At 42.9% G+C, this 21025-nt stretch overlaps 2 protein-coding genes across 4 annotated transcripts in view; one reads left to right on the top strand and one right to left on the bottom strand.

The window, feature by feature from the left end:
- hpca (hippocalcin) overlaps nt 1-11252 on the top strand; it is a 25829-nt gene extending 14577 nt beyond the window's left edge. For both annotated transcript variants that reach the window (XM_066717279.1, XM_066717278.1), the window contains 4 exons: nt 5549-5696; nt 6200-6481; nt 7781-7886; nt 8202-11252. In XM_066717279.1, the coding sequence (XP_066573376.1) occupies nt 5601-5696; nt 6200-6481; nt 7781-7886; nt 8202-8299 (582 nt within the window). In that variant the 5' untranslated portion in view covers nt 5549-5600 and the 3' untranslated portion in view covers nt 8300-11252. The remainder of the gene's footprint in view (nt 1-5548; nt 5697-6199; nt 6482-7780; nt 7887-8201) is intronic.
- Nucleotides 8604-21025, bottom strand: LOC136763343 (keratinocyte-associated protein 3). Of its 2 annotated transcripts, XR_010820974.1 has the most exons (7): nt 20891-21025; nt 17692-17888; nt 16461-16520; nt 14988-15179; nt 14478-14621; nt 13398-13601; nt 8604-8779 (listed from the first exon to the last, which is right to left on the bottom strand). XR_010820974.1 is itself a non-coding variant. In XM_066717276.1 (6 exons), exons 1-6 carry the CDS (start codon nt 20901-20903, stop codon nt 13491-13493), a joined length of 717 nt encoding a protein of 238 aa, XP_066573373.1. In that variant the 5' UTR covers nt 20904-21025; the 3' UTR covers nt 12895-13490. The 2 variants fall into 2 exon arrangements, 1 of the variants encoding a protein (XP_066573373.1); XM_066717276.1 differs by lacking the exon at nt 8604-8779 and having other exon boundaries at nt 12895-13601.

Genomic DNA, 21025 nt, shown 5'->3' with positions numbered 1-21025 from the left:
ACTCAACTTGCGTGTGATCCAAAGCTTCCAGACACCTCCCTACAGGTCTGTTTGAGCCGCTTCCTGTCCCTCACCGTCCATGGTCACACACAGCCACAGATTACATCACTGATCTCCTCAAATCACAGGACTACACCACCATCCTGGTGGCCATCGATCGGTTCTCTAAGGGCTGCCGGCTCATGCCTCTGAAGGGACTACGCACTGTGCGGAGACCGCAGAGATGCTGTTGAACCAGGTGTTCCGCATCTACAGGTTGCCAGAGGACATTGTTTCTGACAGAGGTCCCCAGTTCACCTCCCATATCTGGTCTGCCTTTTTCAAGGCACTAAACGTGAATGTCAGCCTCACGTCCGGTTATGACCCCCAGTCAAACCGAGTGCCTGAACCAGGAAATCGGTAGGTTTCTGTGCTCCTACTGCAGCACATCCCAGATTGACTGGAGTCGCTTCTTACCCTGGGCAGAATACACGCAGAACAGTCACCATCTCTTCCTTCGGCCTCATTCCCTTCCAGTGCACCCTCAGATACCAGCCTGCCCTGTTCCCCTGGGATGAGGAATCCACAGATGTCCCGGCGCTGGATGATTGGTTTCGCCGTAGTGCTGCAGTCTGGCAAGCAGCTCACACCCGGGTGCAAAGTGCGATCCGTTGCCAGAAGACCACAGCTCCCCGTCATCACTACTCAGCACTGTAATATCTGCCGGGCCCGGGACATCAAACTGAAGCTCCCTTCCAAGAAGCTCAGTCCCCGGTACGTTGGTACTTTTAAGATTCTGCGCTAGGTTAATCCAGTAGCCTACTGCCTGCAATTGCCCCCTCACTACAGGATCGCTCCCACTTTCAATGTCTCCCTCTTAATGCCTGTGGTGTCAGATCCTTCGCCTTCTCCCTCCCAGCCTGTTTCATCTCCTGCTGCTCCTCCTCCTCCCCCTCTGGATCTGGATGACAGTCCTGCTTACGCCATGCGCTCCCAGCTCTGCTCCCGTCACCTCCAGGGCCGCCTGCAATACTTGGTGGACTGGGAGGGATACGGTGTAGAGGAGCACCCCAGGGTTCCTGCTTGCGATGTGCTCAACCCCTCTCATCACGGACTTTCACCTGGCCCATCCCACTGCACCTGCTCCTCAGCCCCGTGACCGTCCCTGCCGTGTCCGGTCTGGTTCGGCTGTGGCCGCACGTGGAGGAGGGGGTAATGTCACGGCTACAGACCAGCACTCTTTTCCCAGTCCAAGCACTTCCTCTTTTTCCCACTAGATGTCCCCATCTCCCTTCCCTGTCAGTCACTTCTCCAAGCTCCGTTCATTCAACCAACATTCCTGAAACCCCTGTGCACTTCTGGGATCACCCTCTGCTCCCATGCATCCAGCACCTCCCAACTTAGTTCTCTGCTTCACATTTAAACCCCTCACTAACTGTACGTCATCGCAAAGTTTTGTCAGTTTACCTGCATCTCCGAGCATTCTATAGCTTTGATTCCTCGACCACTCGCTTTTCCTCCTGACCACGACTTTGGACTTTTCCCATTTCCCTGATCACCAGACCCTTACCTGTTACCACGATCACGTCTTTACCTAGCCCTTGTTTGCCCTGTCCTGCCAGCCACATCTGTCTGACCACCTCTACCACGCACCGCAACTGGGTCCCCTGTTCCCGTGGCCCAGACCTGGTCTGTAATAACTTTCATGGAAAAATAAAACAATAATAATAACGACTATAAAAAAAGATGTCACATTGGGTCCTGTCCAATTTTAACATGTCTCCAATGCACAAATATATTGCTCAGCACTGGAGGTGAACACTCCAGTTGTTCTCGTAGTGTTTAAACTCTGGCTTGACACACAAGCCTTATTAGTGCGGCTCGGATTATGAATTCTTACTTCGGCATCAGCTATCTATCTCTTATTCAAACACAAGTGCGTCATCAGTACAGGGCTTTAGCCGACCTCATGAAACAGAAAGCTTTTTTTTTGTATTATTATTATTATTTCATGAAGGTTTTCCCTCCTATCCTCAACACAGGATTTGCTGCACAGATGTCCATGACCCAGTAAGAGAAAATGGCCAGATGTTTTGTGGTGGGGGAGGGGTTGCTGTTGCCCTTATTTTCACAGTGGAGAGTATTAAATGTGTCTGGGCAGACACATGGAGTAGATAAAAAACTAGGATTAGTTATAATCTAAATGAAAATTGTCCAGTACAGACATGCTCCTGACCCCGGGCATTTCATTATGCTGTGTTCCTGTGCCCCTAGGACCTGGGGTAAACAAAAACATTGCACTTTCCCATATGTTGAAGGTAAAGTCAATTATTTATGTTCCATTTTCTTTCAAGTTACACACAGTAAAAGACTAGCATAGAGGTATAAATATGAGTTGTGTTTTGTCTGCGTGCATGTGAACCTTTCATCTGTTGTTATATTGCAAACCTTTGAGGTGCACTCTTTTGATTGGGATGATATCTACAGTAAAAACAGTACATTAAAAATACAATCATTTTCTAGTCAAAGAAAATGTACTGTGGTCATGATTTTCCAATTTCCAATCTGCAGGATCACAGAGAGAGGAAAGTATTACGGTGCTTCACTGCCCAGCTGCACTGTGTCTGCTTGTAGTTTCTGTCAATATTTAATTATATCTATTTAATTGCTGTTAAATATCCTGCATCGTAATGCACTTCACACTTGCCAAGGATTTCCCTTCTCATACTTGTGCTGTTTCTGTTCAAGTGTAGCAGTTGTAAACTGTTGTTTTGTAAAAGGACAATGTTCCCTCTCATTTACTATTTTATGCATAGTAATTGGCCAGTCTTGTGTGTACCACTGAAATGTACAACTGTGATAATTCATAAGGTACACTTGGGTTATTCTTAAGGTATTGCCTATGGTATTATTATAGTCACTGCACGTTGAGAGCAGGGTAAAATAGTGTACAATATAGGGAACAAATCAGGGTGAAAGTGCTAATTTTCCTTGTTCAACCTTCGCAAGGAATCATCCTCATAGTAGTCAGGCTTCAGTCTTGTGTCGACAGCTATTAAAGGTCACGCTGCCGGTCAACTCTTTGGACTGACAGGACAAAGTCCCTCCAGCTCAGCAGAGTCCTTGTCCCAGAGAAGGGCTTGACAGAAAAGGCCAAAGATTGCACTGTTTTTGTCATCTGTTAGCGGAAAAACCTGAGGAGGAGCATGTTATCATTTCACACAGTCTCTCCCCCTCTTTCTTCCCATTCCCCTCTCTTTCTCTCACTCTCATGCTTTTTTGTCAGCTTTTTCTAACTAGAATGAGGTGATATTCTCACGGCAGCTGGAAAAAGGCCAGCTTGGTAGAACATTAGCAGCTAATTGCATCGTGCTGAGAGCGATGGGACCAACACTTCAAGCAGAGAGCCGGCACAGTGCTGTGTTAACTGTTACCCTGCCCTGATACTGTGTTATCTTTCACTCAGTGGAAGCAGCAAATGCATGTTACTATATAACAAGGCAGCGGAAAAGGAGCGATCCTCACAGGCACACACACACACACACGCAGAGAAAGAAAGAGACAGAAAGGAGGACAATGGGCTTGCTTCTTTGCTTTTTGTTTTCTTTTTTTACGGCTTATCGTTGATCCAGCTACAAAATCAGTTACTGACTGCACAGCTAGTAATATCTCCACCTTTCCAGCAGGTAATTTCGATAACCTAATTCTCTGTTGTTACTTGGGCTTGGCATTCATTGTGGTGTTTCTTATTAATAACCTTTTGCCTGAAATATCGCCAGCGATAATCTATCGCATAGGGGCGATGAGAAAAGAGGTAGACAAAATGCACTCCATCACATCTTACGCCAGCATGGAGGTATTATGGGATGTCACTGGTTTTCTGTTACAAAACCCTTCCATTCTGTCATTGAATTCATTCAGGGACATGTGATTTAGTTGACTTTTAAGCTTCAGGAGAAACATGAAGGAATATGATGCTATATATGTATTTTAATCCCCACAAGTAATTCTAGAAAATATTCTAGATTTTGTATAGTGTGTGTATTTGGTTTTAGTATTACAGGCAGCATAGTTGTCTGTGTCTACAAAACATTCCAGTACAATGCACATGGTAGTCCATTGGGCCTTGGGGTGGTGAGTTGTTTATTGTCTATGAAGGCAATAATTGTCTTAAAATATTTAACTTGGTATTTCTTTGGGTATAGAAAATATGAGTCCAGTGTTCTTCTGCTTCTACCCACGCACATTACCAAAAAATGCAGTTAATCCTTAACGTAATTATTCGATATCTGGAGTGTAACTGATTTGATGGAGGAAATGAAAGTGAAGTTGGAAAACTATTCAGCTGTCTGTGAAGAAGGGCTCTTTCAATTTCCCACATCAGTTTGAGCTAATTAGAAACAAGTTTGCTAATAAAGCATACGTGGGAGTCTATCTCTTTACTCACACTTCCCATAAAGTCTTAGCGGCATATTCTCTGCTAGGAACAAAAACAAACTGCTGATGTGTAGTGAAAATAAACATTTCAGCTGTCTCTGAGGGGGCTTTGATCCAGCCTCCTGAAGAACATATACTGTATGAAGGTTCCCAAATCTGCTTGTACACCAATCAGCCATAACATTATGACCACCTGCCTAATATTGTGTAGATCCCCCTTTTGCCGCCAAAACAGCCCTGACCCGTCGAGGCATGGACTCCACTAGACCTCTGAAGGTGTGCTGTGGTATCTGCCACCAAGACGTTAGCAGCAGATCCTTTAAGTCCTGTAAGTTGTGAGGTGGGGCCTCCATGGATCGGACTTGTTTGTCCAGCACATCCCACAGATGCTCGATTGGATTGAGATCTGGGGAATTTGGAGGCCAAGTCAACACCTTGGTCATCAGACCAAGCCACCTTCTTCCATTGCTCCGTGGTCCAGTTCTGATGCTCACATGTCCATTGTAGGCGCTTTCGGCAGTGGACAGGTGTCAGCATGGGCACCCTGACTGGTCTGCGGCTACGCAGCCCCATACGCAACAAACTGCGATGCACTGTGTGTTCTGACTCCTTTCTATCAGAACCAGCATTCACTTTTTCAGCAATTTGAGCTACAGTAGCTCGTCTGTTGGATCGGACCACATGGGCCAGCCTTCGCTCCCCACGTGCATCAATGAGCCTTGGCCGCCCGGTTCCTTCCTTGGACCACTTTTGATAGGTACTGACCACTGCAGACCGGGAACACCCTACAAGAGCTGCAGTTTTGGAGATGCTCTGACCCAGTCGTCTAGCCATCACAATTTGGCCCTTGTCAAAGTCGCTCAGATCCTTATGCTTGCCCATTTTTCCTGCTTCTAACACATCAACTTTGAGGACAAAATGTTCACTTCCTGCCTAATATATCCCACCCACTGACAGATGCCATGATAACGAGATTATCAATTTTATTCACTTCACCTGTCAGTGGTCATAATGTTATGGCTGATCGGTGTATACAAATATGTTAATAGAGCCCTCACAGTTTGATACACTATGTTGCTTCCTCTGTAACGGGAGATGGTGCTCACTCACGGTGCTGTTTTCGTGGTTGCAGGTTGAAAGGACCCCACCCTGTCTCCTAACAGCACGCTCAGAGACCCGACACCATGGGAAAGCAGAACAGCAAATTGCGGCCAGAGATGCTGCAGGACCTGAGGGAGAATACAGACTTCTCTGACCATGAGCTGCAGGAGTGGTACAAGGTGGGAGAGCTGCCCCACACACAAAATCGCACACAAGCAAACATCGCCACGCAGGGCGAGCTTTCGAAATGCCAGGAAACAATGCGACACAGTCATTTAAATGGCAGGCCTAAAACAATACATTCAGGCATGCATGCATACATAAATGCATACGCACCTGTGTACACCCACGTCAAATGATTATCTGACATACAATGACTCCTACAGCTACAATTCTTAAAGTATGAGGACCACTTGATGTCTTCAAGAGCAACCCTTTGGTTCCCTGTCATGTAATAAATGAACACCAATGCTCCTTGCTCACAAAAGGGAAGTGTGCCCTTTCAAGGGAGGTGTGTGGGGGGTAACAGTGTTCACTGTGTACAGTACCCCGGTGTTATGCCACAAGAAGTCAGGAGCAGTGAAGCAAGTCTGTCACCGGTTTATGGACTGTGCGGATGGGTTCCTAGGAGATGTGCCGGTAAAAAGTTGTGAGTGCACGTTCATGCCCCCTTTTCTCACAGGGCTTTCTGAAGGACTGCCCGAGCGGCACGCTGACAGTGGAGGAGTTCAAGAAGATCTATGCCAACTTTTTTCCCTACGGCGACGCCTCTAAATTCGCAGAGCACGTCTTCCGCACCTTCGACACCAACAACGATGGCACCATCGACTTCCGGGAGTTCATCATCGCGCTCAGTGTCACGTCCCGTGGCAAGCTGGAGCAGAAGCTGAAGTGGGCGTTCAGCATGTACGACCTGGATGGCAATGGATACATCAGCCGCGATGAGATGCTGGAGATCGTACAGGTGAGGCGCCCCTTACTGAAACTTTACCACAGTAAATTTGCCCACTTACCACTCGTTTTCCAATGGATTGCATGTTTTTCTGAGGTTTTCTATTATGGTTTATTGTACTTCTTCCTGATTTACCTTGATTTTACTGAGGTTTAACCAATGTTATACTTCCTAGTCCCAAATCACAGAAACAACAAAACCAATCACAAATTAAAAACACAATACCAGATCATGTGTTTGCATTAAGTAGGAGGAATCCTGCAGTGAGGAAAACTAAAAACATAAAAACTAGCAGGGAACATTTGAAAGTAAATGATAATCAGGATTCAATTTTAAATCCTAGGTACGCAACACATACAGTAACATGGTGGTATGACAGTATCAAATTAATAATAATAAAAGTATAACACCCAAACAACTGGTCTGCTCCCTAGTTGAGATAGTGTCTGCCTGCACTGCCCAGCTCTTGCTCGAGATGCTCGGTCTGTCCCTGCCCCCCTCTGGGCCAGTCCCAATGCATACTGGGAGTGAGCACATGGCTGGAACGTGCTGGCTGGGGCTGCTTGCTCCCCGTGTAAACACTAACCCAGCTGGATGAGTGCAGGGCCTGTGATTATGGATTAGGGAGTTAAATTTAACCTGGGTGTTATCCTGACTGTGCAGAATGGGCAGGATTATCCCAGAGCTAACCAAGGTAACGGTTCGCTTGCACCACAGGATTTCAGGATTTTTACATCACATTAGAATTTTAAACAGAACTCAGATTATCTGATAACCGTCTAAACTCTCCTCTGTGCAATTTCGAGTTTGTTTTTAAACATTTTTTATCCTTCACTTTATTTGCCTATGCATCTCTGCCTTTCTTTTACATTCCCATTCAAAAGGGTGAAGATATAGCTTCCAGGATCACAGTGTACTATGTATAATATATATAAGGGTTATATATGCAAGGGTTACATTAGTTTAACTTTATTTTGGTAAGGTTCCCAGCAAAGGAATAATCTGTGCTGCTTATAAATGCTGAATGGAGCAAAAAGCACAATTGTTTCCCAGCATCCTCTCTTCACAACAGACACTTACACCAAAATGCATGGGATGCAATATTTCTTTCCATGCTTCGTATTGCTCAGGTTGTGTCAGTGTAATTTGGCCTGTAGCATGTGACAGGTGTCATTCATATGGTAACATAACTCCCTTCAAATCCTCACAGTGAACAATTCCCCCATGCCTGGGGACTGGTCGTTTTGTACGGCAAGTTTTCTTGACAGCAGGTCAGATCCAGGATGTGACTTGTCTCCTTCCTCTCTCCAGGCCATCTACAAGATGGTGTCCTCAGTGATGAAGATGCCAGAGGATGAGTCGACACCAGAGAAACGAACAGACAAAATCTTCAGGCAGATGGACCTGAACAATGATGGTGAGTAATGAGGTTGAGTTAGGATGGAGGAGATGTCCAGACAGTTTGTTGTATCTGAAAGTCATTCATAGCCTTTTGCTCTGGATATTGTAATAACAATCATATGAAAATACAGAATTAACAAAGCAAAGCAATGTGTACTGGTGAGCCTTGTCAAAACGATGTCCCTTACCTGACAATTGCCCATCTCTGGTTTTGACAGTTCTTATAGTCACCTTAAAGAGATTTTGTTTGGGTAATCAATAGCCTTTTAGGCAGCTTGGACTGGATAGGAAAAATGTAAATGACCCTCTCTCTGACACTGTCTCTCCCCAGGCAAACTGTCCCTGGAGGAGTTTATCAAAGGTGCCAAAAGCGACCCTTCCATTGTCCGGCTACTGCAATGTGACCCCAGCAGCGCCTCGCAGTTCTGAAGTCTGCCCCCTCTCGCTTCCTCCACCCCCGAGGGGAAACAAACACATACAGTGCATGAAGGTTCCTGTTTTTTTGTGTACCAGAGGGACGCTACAAAAAAAAAAAATTAAGCAAAAAAGTAAAAATAAATAAATACATAAAAAATACATACAAATACATAAATAATTCAAAAAAAGCTGCCAAGACTTTATGCATCACCACTCCATTGCCACTCTCCGGAGAAAGGATTACCCAGAGACACGGCACAGTCCAGGAATTCCATGGAAATTAAAAAATCAGGATACAACATTTGGAATTTGCACGTTGCAGTTGATTTTTCTTGTTTTATTTTATTTTGTGCGTTTGTTTTCTGAACATCAATGTTTTTCTTTTCACTTTTGATATGTATATATGTTTAGGTTGACTTTCCTTACTTCCTAGACAGTGGGTAAGAGGTTGAGACAGGGATGGACTGGAAGCAGTGGTTTGTATTGATGGACCTAAAAAAAAAGAAAAGAAAGCTGAAAATCTAGTTGAATTTTATTTTATTAACCGATTTTTTTATTTTATTTATTTACTTCATATTGGGGGGGGGGTTGTTTTTGGTTGTTTTCCATTGACATGATTATTCAACACTGGCCTTGGGAAAGTGGATTTAACTGCTTCTGTCGAACTGGTAGGAGCTCTCATCGCCCGCTGTGCCCCTGTAACCCTTGCTGCCCCCGCCATACCACAGGATTGTAGATGCTGGGAAAAGGTGTGGTAAAGAGATGCATGCTGGGGGATTTCTGGAGCGTCTGTGTCAGGATCTGAGGAGCCATTTGAAAGTACAAAGCTGGGCCGCATGCATATGCGTGTTTGGTTTAATCACAGTATTATCCTTTTGTGTTATATTTATATAAGTAACCAAAATTATCTCAAAGTTAAAATCCGTATGACTTTCAAGCAGTGGTGTGCTAACCTGTTATCTGCACTGCATGATACATACAACTATTATGTTTAAAACATGTACTTATGTCTATAAAACCTTGGGGGAGAGGGACAAAAAAAAAAGAACAATAATTAAGAGAATGTATTAAATGTCTTGTTTACACAGTTATCCTCATTGTGTAAACCTATTTTTGAGGTAGGAACGTTGTTTCAGATCTCAGCAACCATTCACTTTTCAGGTCCACAAAAACTGCAGAAAATGACCCTGAGATTTGCTGTTTAAAAATGTATCTCTGTTTATGTCTATCAATCTTTCTATCCATCCATCCAAAGAGGCTGCTTTTAAAGACGCACAAATTACTACAGTCAAATGCCAGTGTAACAAGTGTCCACAAGATAAGTCTTAGCATCAAAAAGAGCCCTATGATACTAATAAGATATGCATCCAACAAAACACCAAGCACGAAACAGAGCAGACAGAAACACAACACCATCTGAACAATTCTATACTTTAGGGTTTCTTGCAAGTGTGGATTTCAATGACAAGGTTCTGTAATTCTGTTCTATGCCTAATCTCACCACACAGCATGAACAGAAATGTGTGTGTTTTCAAGTATCAGATTTAGATATACTGCCTCTATGTGTTATTCTAGATTTTAAAATGTATCCACATATGCTGCATTTTAAAAAATTGACTGACATACAGAACCTTAGAGAGATGCTTAAATTCCTATGGGTGGGAAAATGTGGAGAAGCACTTGTCAAAGTGGCAAAAGGGGATACAAGTATCCTGAACTGATAGGTAGACTGTTACCCAAAATAAGGGGACAAGATTTGTTCCGTGTATTTCACCTGCAGTAATGTGCTATGGAGAGGTTGGTTTTAGTTCAAAGGCACACAATTGTGTGTCATGATGGGTTAATCAGCCTCTCAGCCAGCAATGGTGGCATTTCATGGTGAGGGCACCACGTCATAGAACCAACAGTAGAAGGGAAGCATGGCAAAACATTTCACAGCCTGATCAGGGCACCCGACCCTAATCCCATTTTGATAACCCGAAACTCTACTGCACTTGATTTACCCTATCTGTAGGACACTATGTATCGGCATGGCATGGTTTTTTAAATTGTATTTCACTCATGTTAAATGCAGGGCTTGACCAATCAAATGCATTGTGAACAGCTGTCTGTTGGTGTTAGTCTATGCTATCCCAATACTTTTGAGAACTGATGGTGTGCACGTTTGTTGCTCAGTTTTTTCACAACCACTCATATATTATAAAGCACTGCATTAAAGCCTTGCCTCGGGTTGCTTTGCCTAAAACAACTGCCGATGAACACAGGAAAGTACGATTGGCTGCTCCGTTGTCAGCTTAGCAGAAACAAGGCCACAAGGGAAAACTGAGCACAGGTTGTATTCCCTTGTCCTTACAGTGTCTTTCCATGCCTGTAGTAAGGTGCTGTAAATTCAGAAAATACTCTTAACAGGCAACACTGTTCATAAGTCACATCAGTCTCAGTTGTTTACTCATGTTAACCATCTACTGCCTGCTGTCCATTATATTTAATTAAACATATATACAGTATATATAGATTTTGTTTTCTGTGCTACATGACAGTAAATCAGCAATCACCTTCAAAAGGCTAGAGTCCTATATTCCAAGAGCACCGATAAATATACACATAGGAAAACATTGGTCAAAAATGGACATTGTGGCCTTTCCCATTTCAAAAGCAGCAGTATTGTGTCATCTAGTTACCCATGAACTGAAGCCTCCTTGACAAATCGCCCACATAAGAGATAATTTTATCAGAATCCAACACAAGCACCTCGAGAAAGGAAATGTGATGGAAGCTACAGAATTTTGTTTTTCCCAGATTTAAAATGTTTATTATATTTATACTTCTATATATACATTATATATTACATACGCTTATTGCACGTGGGCTTCTGTAACTGTGCACATGGAGTTCTGTTTATTGTACTGCATGTCACAAGTCTTTCAACATGGAAATAAGTTATAAACTGGGAGATTCTTAAAAACGGTGTCGCCTTGTGTGTGTGTGTAAATGTTGCTGTGTAAATGCTGGGTTGAGCGCAAACTGAATCAGAGACGGGAGAGAGGTAAAGGCGAACACACAGCCCTAAAAAGTGAAGCCTCTCCCCATCATTACTTGACTACCATCCGAGTGGGGATTTTTGAATATTTTTGTTTTGCTTTTATTTAGATCTTTGCCACGTCATGATCGGTTGTTTCTCCTGCCACATTCAAAATATCCACCCACCACTGTGATTAAAAATGGAAAGAAATCTAAATTGTGACTTATGCGGGTCTGGGAGTCATGTACGTGGCCAAACAATGATTTAAATGCTCTAACAAATCCCTCGTGATTGTACTATTTTTATGTAGATTGGAAAGTTCTCTTACTTTATATATTTTAGAAGAAGATGCAGCAATCCAACAGGAAATAACTTTCTGGCAGAGATCCACTGACAAAATAGTTTCAAATCATGCCCAACAAGTTTCTCATTTTAGGCCCGGTTCAAACCAAACCTTAAACAGCCGGTAATTGTTAATTCCAAAGTTAATACTTCCTGGTAGCTTTTCCATTGGCTATACAGAATCGACAAACAACTGAACTTTGTGTTTGTACGAAGAGTATCCGTTTTCCATTTTAAATCCAAGTCTTATTGTCTTCTTTGAAAGTGAAAATCCTTCTCTAGAGGGCTTTTTGAAAGGTGACCATATCACAGAAGAATAAAAAAGAATGTGGGAAGTTTGTTATTGCAGTCATCCACCCGCCATTCTGGATTATAGAATAGTTTGTTTAGTTGTTTTCTCCTACATTAGAAACTTTTTTGCAAACAGATTGGAGTTTTACAGAAAGGTGCATCTCCATCTCACACTAAGCACAGATAAGTCCCAAGCTTTTCAGGGTTAAAATCCTGTCTCCACAGGACTGGTGAGGATGACTTGGTGCTGATCAGCGGTGCTTCTTTTCATGGGCAGTGGCACAGAAGGTCAGAGTGTACAGACTATCAATCCAGGGAGGAATGAAGCCTAACAAAACTATTTCATACTTCCTATCTAGCCTCTGTTAGGCACTTTAGATAAAAGCAGCTGCTAAATGACTGATTGTAATGTATGATATCACACATGGTTATTTAGTTCCAAACATACATGTCTGTGCAGATGGATTGGTGAATTCTACCACCAATAACTAAAGACTGGAGCAGATTCAGTTTTCAGGGCTGTAACCCACCTTGTTCAGGTCTCTCCCTTTCAAAGACAGGTTTAAAAACGACAATGCACCTAGGGTTTCCATCACTCGCTGAACACGTTTCTCGAGTTGTCCTGTGCTGGCCCCATCGCCCCGGTTGCAAATTACGGTCAAATGACACTTTTGTTTAATGTAATAGCTGTCACAAAGCAAGTCTCCACCCGCCCTGTGACTATCAGGGAGTGTGCGTTTGCTGACTTGGGCATTTTTGGCATCGGCTCTGAACAGTGAAGTGCAATTCACAATTCAAAGCTCTTTGAGGACAATTTCGAATAAAATGTGACATGCCTGAGACAGCACAGCTTTAAAGGGATGTCAAAGCCAGTACCCAAATCCATGAACTCTCCACTAATGTTCTTTGCCATGTCCTTCCCCACAAACATATTCAAGAAGAGCAATACGTGTCAGTTTTACAAGCATGTATATTTACCAAAAAACATGGTAGTCAAAAAAGAAAGAAATAATCAAAGATAAAACTTGTGCTCTGAACATGCTGAAGATGTGGGTTCAGTCCCTTGTGACTCAAACACGGTTCTGAAACAGGCAGTGACACCTGCAGTACAGCTTTAGTGGTCCTTCCCCAGAACACAGCTGCCTTAGAGCACTTTGCAGTCCAGGAGGGGGAGACATTGAGTTCTGCTGCCGACATAAAAGTACATCTCTCCAATTTGTGCCTGTCTCCATCCATCAAGAGGAAGGCAATTGTATGACACTGAAAGCATATCAGGAAAAAAGAACATATGGATGTGCACACGCACATACACGTTTTAAAACAACTGATAAATACATAACCACTTCCCCAGATAAAGAAGGGTGTCCAAGACAACAAACACAGGTGCTTCGGGAGCTGAGATCTTCTGCCGTTTAACACTGTAAGCATCATAATCATCATGGAAGCACATCACACCTGACATTTTTTTCTGGGTAGGCTGGGCATAGACCCCTGCTCGCAAGCCGCGGGCGAGTCCGTGGAGTCTACGTGCTGCAGCACCTGGGAACATCAAATCCACGAGTCTCTGGCTCTGGTCCGGTTCAGCAGCTCATGTTGTTCGGGCATCCGGTCCGCTGTGCTTTGTGGCATTGATGTGCTACTTTTTTCTTGAAATTGTACCTGAAACACAAGGCCCAATAATAGCACGTTACAAACAAACGTCACTACACTTTTGCACACTCACACACATACATACACATACACACACACATTGCTCTTGCCAAAGGGGATTGTGGATCAATTTATATTACAATGAACTCCTTATGCAGACTAAAACCTTTCAGGGCTGAGATAAGCACAGTCAAGCATGGAAAACCACAAAGGTGGATAGACGATGTGAGAATTTGAACTATTGTTGCTGTTCACCATGTCTATGAAAAGGAAGTGATGCAGAGTGCCCTCCCTTCTGCTTTTCGCCAATAATCCAATATAATAAATGTTCATGTTTGGTTTTAGTTTTTTCCATAGTCAATGTAGGTATTTTTAGGGTATGAAATGGGTTTCCAGGAATAGAACTGTAATTTGTAACACTGCGCCCATGGGAAATAAGGGTTCGATTTATGACGGCTCTCCAGGAACCAATTAGGTCGTAAATGCAGGGGTTGCCTGTATGTAGGCCTGGCACAGGCACTGGCTATTCTAAGCTTGTCAGCTTGCTTTAAGCAAATGTGCCAAGACAGAGATATGGAGTTGCTTCTCTCCAGCTCCTGTATATCAGCCAAGAACAAGTGCTGGGTATCCCAGGCTTGTCAGCCTGTTGTGAGCAAATCTGCGAGGACGAGGACGGATCTGTGGAGCTGGAGTTTTGCATTTTGCTGTTCTGCTTCACAGATCCAATTCTCTGTGCAATGCAGTCATATCTGCATCACCTGTCACAGCCGAGCTTCAGCAAGAGAGACAAAGAGGCCCGGGGGGGATATGTGTGCGTGTGTGTGTGTGTGTGTGTGTGTGTGTGTGTGCGCATGTGTGTAGGGCATGAGGGTATGCTCCCCTTACCCGACGAGGCCGCCCTGCCTTGCGTTTCCGGGTCTTGCAGGGCAGCTCTAGGAACAGCAGGCAAGCGTGGAAGCATCGGAATGCGAACACTAACGCCACCACTGTCATGAGGATCAGAGGCACCCAGAGGATAACAGTCGTTTCCTGCAAGAGAGAACACACACAGGGTAAATCAGGCCGCCCCTCTTCATAGCACCTGAGGCCGTTTCTCCGAGTCCGGCGCCCCCTATTGCAGCTTGAAGCCACACATCTCAGGAATGCACCCACCTCCCCGCTCCTCTCCCCTACCCTCCATCTTCCAAGTTGAGGAATTTGAAGTAAAAACTTTAAAAAAAAATACCCTTTCACCAAACTGTGTCAACTGGTACCAATAAACCTTTACGATTACTTTAACAATAACTATGCAATGGTTTTTGGAGCTATTTTGGTATAATTATGCTTTACTTCCCTCAAGCACAGCCCACCCCGCGCCACGATCCGAAAACAGAAAGCCAGCCCTGTTGTACTCACATAGATGCGCGTGGGGTCGAATGGGCACACGTGTGTGATGGTATCGTAGCCCAGGGGGGTACTGGTGTTGCAGCGAGACAACAGCAATTGCCCTTCGTGTAAGATTGCCTTCACCACTGACAGAGTGAGGCCCACAATGGAGGCGACTGACAGCAGCCCACTTACTACACTGAGCACCAGGAGCGCCCACATCTGGCACACAGAGAGAGAGAGAGAGAGAGAGTTGTGGCGGGAATTACCTGGTACTGTTTTATGCCATTTTATAGGCAGCCTCTTACAGGGTTTTGAGCTGAGGTGATTAAAAAGATATACTATTAAATAAGGTTGTGGGACATATATATCTACTAAAGGAGAAGAACAGATACATGAGAGAGAGAGAGAAGACTTTAAAAGGCACACAGAGAGGAAGAGAGGGGAAAGGAGCAATAAATACCATAAATACTGATATGCACATTTCACTTCTCCAAAAATAAACAAAAAACAAAGTATACAACAAACTCAACACATGATAATGATACTTTCAGTAAAGTGTGTGGGTGTCTGTATTGACAGTAAATTTCTAATCATTGCGAACTCTAAAGCCACAGAAAATGGGGGTGACGGTTTATAGACATCCCCTTGAAAAAGTTGTAATTTTCCTCCAACTCACAGCGAGTCATCTTAAGTTCACTCAGTTTTGGGAAATAGATAAATCCTAGCAGAACGTGGGTGAACATTACTGAAAGTCAAGTGTGCTGGTAATCTGAAGGAGATGACCTCTGCAATGTCAAATAACAAAGCGTATCTGGATTAATTCAGTTTATGACAGGTGGAATTTGCCCCCGCTTATACAGATTTGTGAATTTAGTATTAAATTACTAGACAGACCAGACAGTCTGCGACTCACTGCACAGAAGAGGGAAAACAAACAAATAACTAAAATAGACTTGTGGACACTTCCGGGAGGTAGATGTGTACAGTGACCTCAGAAACGAAGTCAGATACTGCAGTGTAGGCATCTTGTTGACAGTGCCTCCAAACAGAAGACAGACAGACAGAGATAGAGGAAACAAAAATAAAATCATGAACGAAATGATATCGGATGCCGTTTTATCGATGCTACGGCTAGATGTGACGCTACACATTCAGCACGCCATTATATTTCGGTTTGAAAAAGGCAGCTGTTAAAAAGTGGAATGCAAAACAATGTGTACAGGTTCAGCACAATTTCCTCCACATGTACACAATAAAACATGAAATGTAATTTAGGATTTTCAATGTTACTGACAATTGTATACAAAGTTATACTGTACGTTTTGGAAATTAGATTTTGGAAGTCAGATTACATGAATGGGCTATAGAGAGTTAACAAACCACACAAAACCCAGCAGGAGGGAGGCTTAAGTCACTCCCTATGCTTTGTACTGTAAACAGTCCACAAGACAGTGAACACCAGACACAGCAGGACAGCAGTCAACAGAAGCAGAGACGTACCAAACTCCTGTTCTTCTTGTTTTTGGACAGGACGATGGCAGAGATCCCCGTGATCACTCCCTGCGGACACAGCACAGGCAGCTTAAGATCAGAGGACAGCAGATGGGTCAAAGTGCACACTTTTATAAACTCACCCTACAGCTTGCAAAAATCATACACTTTTTTATTTTCCCTTTTGTTTTAACTTGAATCCACAACCAATTGTGGTTTTGTGGATTTATAAGGAGAACAGGGATTTGCTTTTAGATGAGCCAGACATCTGGTAAGAAGTGTGAAATTGTGTAAACTACAATTGACTCTGTAGACTGCTCACTGGGATAAACAGGGAGCTGGGTGTAAATATCACCACGCCAGAGAGTGACATTTACCAGAATAAATAAGAGCACCCAGCAGAGCCTGAATTCTCAGTCTGTGGTCTAGACAAATCTTACAGAAGGAAAAATACATTACGTGGCAATCATTATAGCCAGAGGGAACTCGAGGGATCTCAAACTCACCTCCTGGAGGGCAACAGTGTCTTCCTATTTTCAGTCTAAGTGTAATTTTGAATACATTTCCAATTCCCCCGCAAGGAACATTTAGACTTAATTTTAAGAGATGCACTTGACTCGAATAACAACTCCAGTTACTAGCGACTAAGGTGGGCACGTAAAGTAGACTGTAAAGTGAATCATAAAACCCGAAAGCAGACAGTGAGGGTTCAGGGCAAAAAAAGTTTACCTAAATTGTTATGAGAATGTATAAAGACTTCCTTTTCCGTGTTTATTTCTGAGATTTAGAATGATTTGGTGTGTGTGTGTGTTAAAGCTACCCAACACTGCCGAGCATTTAACAATTAAAATTAGGTTTACCACCTGCTACAACCTAATAGCATTGCTGGCATGAGTTAGAAGTTAGAAATCATCTCTCCAAATAAATGATATCATAAAAGACTACATAGGCATCTCTGTCCTGGCTGGACTTTAAAAAGCTAGCGTGACCGTGGTAGTTGGAGGAGTGACAATGTACACAATAAAACATTGGGGGTGGGGGGGAATTAAAAAGGTCTGGTTAATTCATTTAAAGTTATTGCATTAAAAAGATAAGCTCCACACTGTACACCACACTGTACAGCAGACTGATGATGCAACTTATGGGAGTTAGAGTGGACTTAATTAAATCTGCATACTTTTCAAAGAGTGCTTTGAGAAAAAAGGGAAAGGATGGAGAATGTGGCTGGGGTTGGCATTACCACGAGGCCGGAGACGAGGGCGATGATGTTGGAGATGGCATATTCCAGGGTCTTGGATTGCTCGTACAGGCTCATGTGCCGCAGAACGGCCCCGTGCACCAGCCCCCCCAGCAGGAAGTTGACATGCCCCACCAGCACCAGGCCCAGCCCCATCTTCATCAGGGACTTCTCATCCTCCAGGTCAGCACAGCACACACCTGTCTCCGGGAGAGGGAGGGAGGAAGAGAGTTTATTATTAAGGTGTAGTGTTAATTGAGGGAGAAAGGGGATTAAATAAGAATCATATTAATGCCATATGTGTTAAATGTATGGTTATATCCTTTTACTGTTTATCTGGCCACTGGCTTTAATTATCTGTCTTTATCAACACAGACACCCACTCCTTAGGGTGAACAAAATCAATAAAATGCAATTAAATCATGATTGTACACACTGATATTTACTTTTTAAATAAATAGTTTGTTCTGTAAATAATTAATCATAACAGTTCTGACAACGTTACAACAATCGACATGTTCAAACTTGGATCCAGCAGTATTATTCAGCATGAAAACATCAAACCATAAATTTATAATCCTTAACCTCTTCTAAAGAACAACAGTTTATTTGAATGCAAGCTTTAAACTTTGGCTCCCCACCCTTGCTTAAAAAAAAAAAAAAAAAAACGAATTTAACTTCATGTATCAAGATGATGAAATAACCAGACCATGACATCATCAGGACCTCAGCACTCGGTGGTAAGTCACCCCCTTATTAGCACACAGCCACTTAACACTTCCCAAACTTTACTTAAGCTGCGGTATCAGGCATCCGGCAGCATAAGACACAAAGAGTTATAAGATAGAAATAGTGCACCAAGGGAGATCAGGGATGTGATCGGATCGCCAAATTACTTCATCTGACCCAGTTTATTTGCTTATGCAGGAAAAGTCACCAGCCTTGCAGTTTTAAAACATTCAGGCCCTTGTCCATCCATGACTAAAATGACAGAGCCCTGAGATGGGCATAAGATAACTCTCCGGGCTGAAATGTTTAATGATCAGTTTACTGTAAAGGAAATTAATGTAGCAATGCTTTAATTCCCCAAAAATAAGGGACAGATTTTATAATAACAAAATACTGTTTTTCCTTGCACAATGTATCTGGCCTGTACAGTAGAGTACTGCGTACACAAACCCATGGGATTGACCGGAGTGATGCCAAGGTCGTAGTGAAAAATACATTTCAGACTTGCAATAATACTGTTAATACTTACACCTGAAACACAGGGCAGCTCTGTGTGTATTTTAAACCATGATCATCTAAAAATTAGACAATTACAATGATCTGACAAGAATCTTGCAATGATATAACTGTTGCAGACTTTGAAGGGTTTGATTACCTTTTCTTTTAGTTACACTGTTAAGTACTTTTTGAGGAAGACAAATGTTAATGCATCATTGGTAGAAGTAGTAAGATTTAAAAAAAAAACTAAAAACAAGGTCAGGTTCATAAAGATTATATTGCTTTATTTTTCCAGACACTCATATGTATACGTTTGAATGAATGTATGTTTACAACTAGATAGATAGATAGGTAGAAAACCATTGTTATTTCCCACACATGACAGGGCTGACTGTTTGGTTTTGTTTTCCCCTCTCTCAATAGGGCAGCATTCGCACACATGTTTAGCAAACAAATGTGATTAAAATGTAATAGATTTCTAAAATGAAACTGCCGAACAACAAAAGATCGTCGAAATTAAAATCTGGGCATTGTTCAGACACGGAGACAGCCCTGTTACTATGCTGTGAACATCAGCCAACCTCAAATCATCTCCCTCACCTCTGCAGAGAATAATGCAGGCTGTTGAAAAACAGGCATATCACTGTCATCCCGGAAGAGCAACTAGAGACACACCATGGAGTTCAAACAAAGAAAGCTGGGACTCAGATGGCCACATGGCACTTCCTCAGAAACCATGAGCAATATGTTGAGCTTAACTGGAAAACAGATAGATAGATAAGATAATCTTTGACTATAAGGACACAGGTTAGAGGTGACTTTAAATCTAAAGTGGGTAAACTGAGATACTGTGCAAAAGTGAGAGTACTACTTTCCCCACAATAAAATCTTCAAGGTCTTTGCGAAGATTCATTGGAAAATACCTGGTCATATTGCAGGCCATCTAGTCACACTACAATACCAAACAAACTATTCAAAATCTGAACCAAAGGAGAACATGTTCTAGCATGCAGAGGCACATCTAAGCCACATCTTTTGAAGGCGGGGTGTGGCTGGGGAACTGGGTAAAGCATAAGTAATGTGTAGCAAATACCTCATAGATTGGTGGGGGGGGATACAAACAGAAACGTAAGAATACAGGAAAACAAAGTGCAAGTGTGTGAAAACTCCAAAATGGTTTTGCTCCACCCACATCATGAAAATCGGCGGCACATTGAACAGTTTCATGCAGTAAAAATACTTTTCCACAGCCCCACCCTATCTCCTGCTGAGTTCTATGCTCCACACACCCCCATTTGCATTGACAACAGCCAAGCCAACACACAACTTTTCACACAACTCTGCTCAAATCTACCTCTCCACACTGTCTGCCTGGATCTCATGTCAGCACAGAAAAGTTCACTGCTCCTTTTGGTGACAATACGGTCACTCACTCTGAATGCTGGCCCCTGAGTACACAGGCCTGATGTTTGGTAAATAATCAGTGAAACAATGAGACAATGAGAGGGTTGATTTTCCTTGCAGATTGCAGTCCCAGTTGTAACACAAAATACCCTACTTTAACATCACACATAATAAGATATTTTGTATTGCTTTTATCAGTATTATTAAGTTAAACTGATTATCATACTACAGCCCTGCATGAACACATCTCTCTTCAGAAACAGAAATATGACATAAAGAGTCAAACATCAGATGTGTGCGTTCTGAAGAGCAGAGAAAACAAAACCAAGCAAAAGATCAAAGGAATTCACGACACAAAGCCACATGCCAGAGAGAAGCTGTCATTTTGTAGCACTATGCCATGGACACTTTAGTGAACTGAACTGTAATCAGAGGAAACTGCAGCCAAAAACAAAATGTGCTCAGACACCACTGCCAGGTGTGGGTCCTTTGTCACCAAGCTTTTCCAAAAACACACACCTGTCTCCTCTCTTAACACCACATAAGGGGGAAGAAGAAGAAAAACACTCACCCAAGTTGACCATTTTGCCTTTGTTTTTTAAAAAGAGAGAATTTGGTGCATTTTAAACAGTTTTCTCTCTCTCTCTCTCTCTCTCTCTCTCTCTCTCTCTCTCTCTCTCTCTCTCTCTCTCTCTCTCTCTCTGTC

The sequence above is a fragment of the Amia ocellicauda genome, chromosome 11 (genome assembly GCF_036373705.1).
Source record: "Amia ocellicauda isolate fAmiCal2 chromosome 11, fAmiCal2.hap1, whole genome shotgun sequence".
In the NCBI taxonomy this organism is placed as follows: Eukaryota; Metazoa; Chordata; class Actinopteri; order Amiiformes; family Amiidae; genus Amia; species Amia ocellicauda.
The sequence above is the reverse complement of the archived record's forward strand: the minus strand, read 5'-3'. Positions and strand labels throughout refer to the sequence as shown.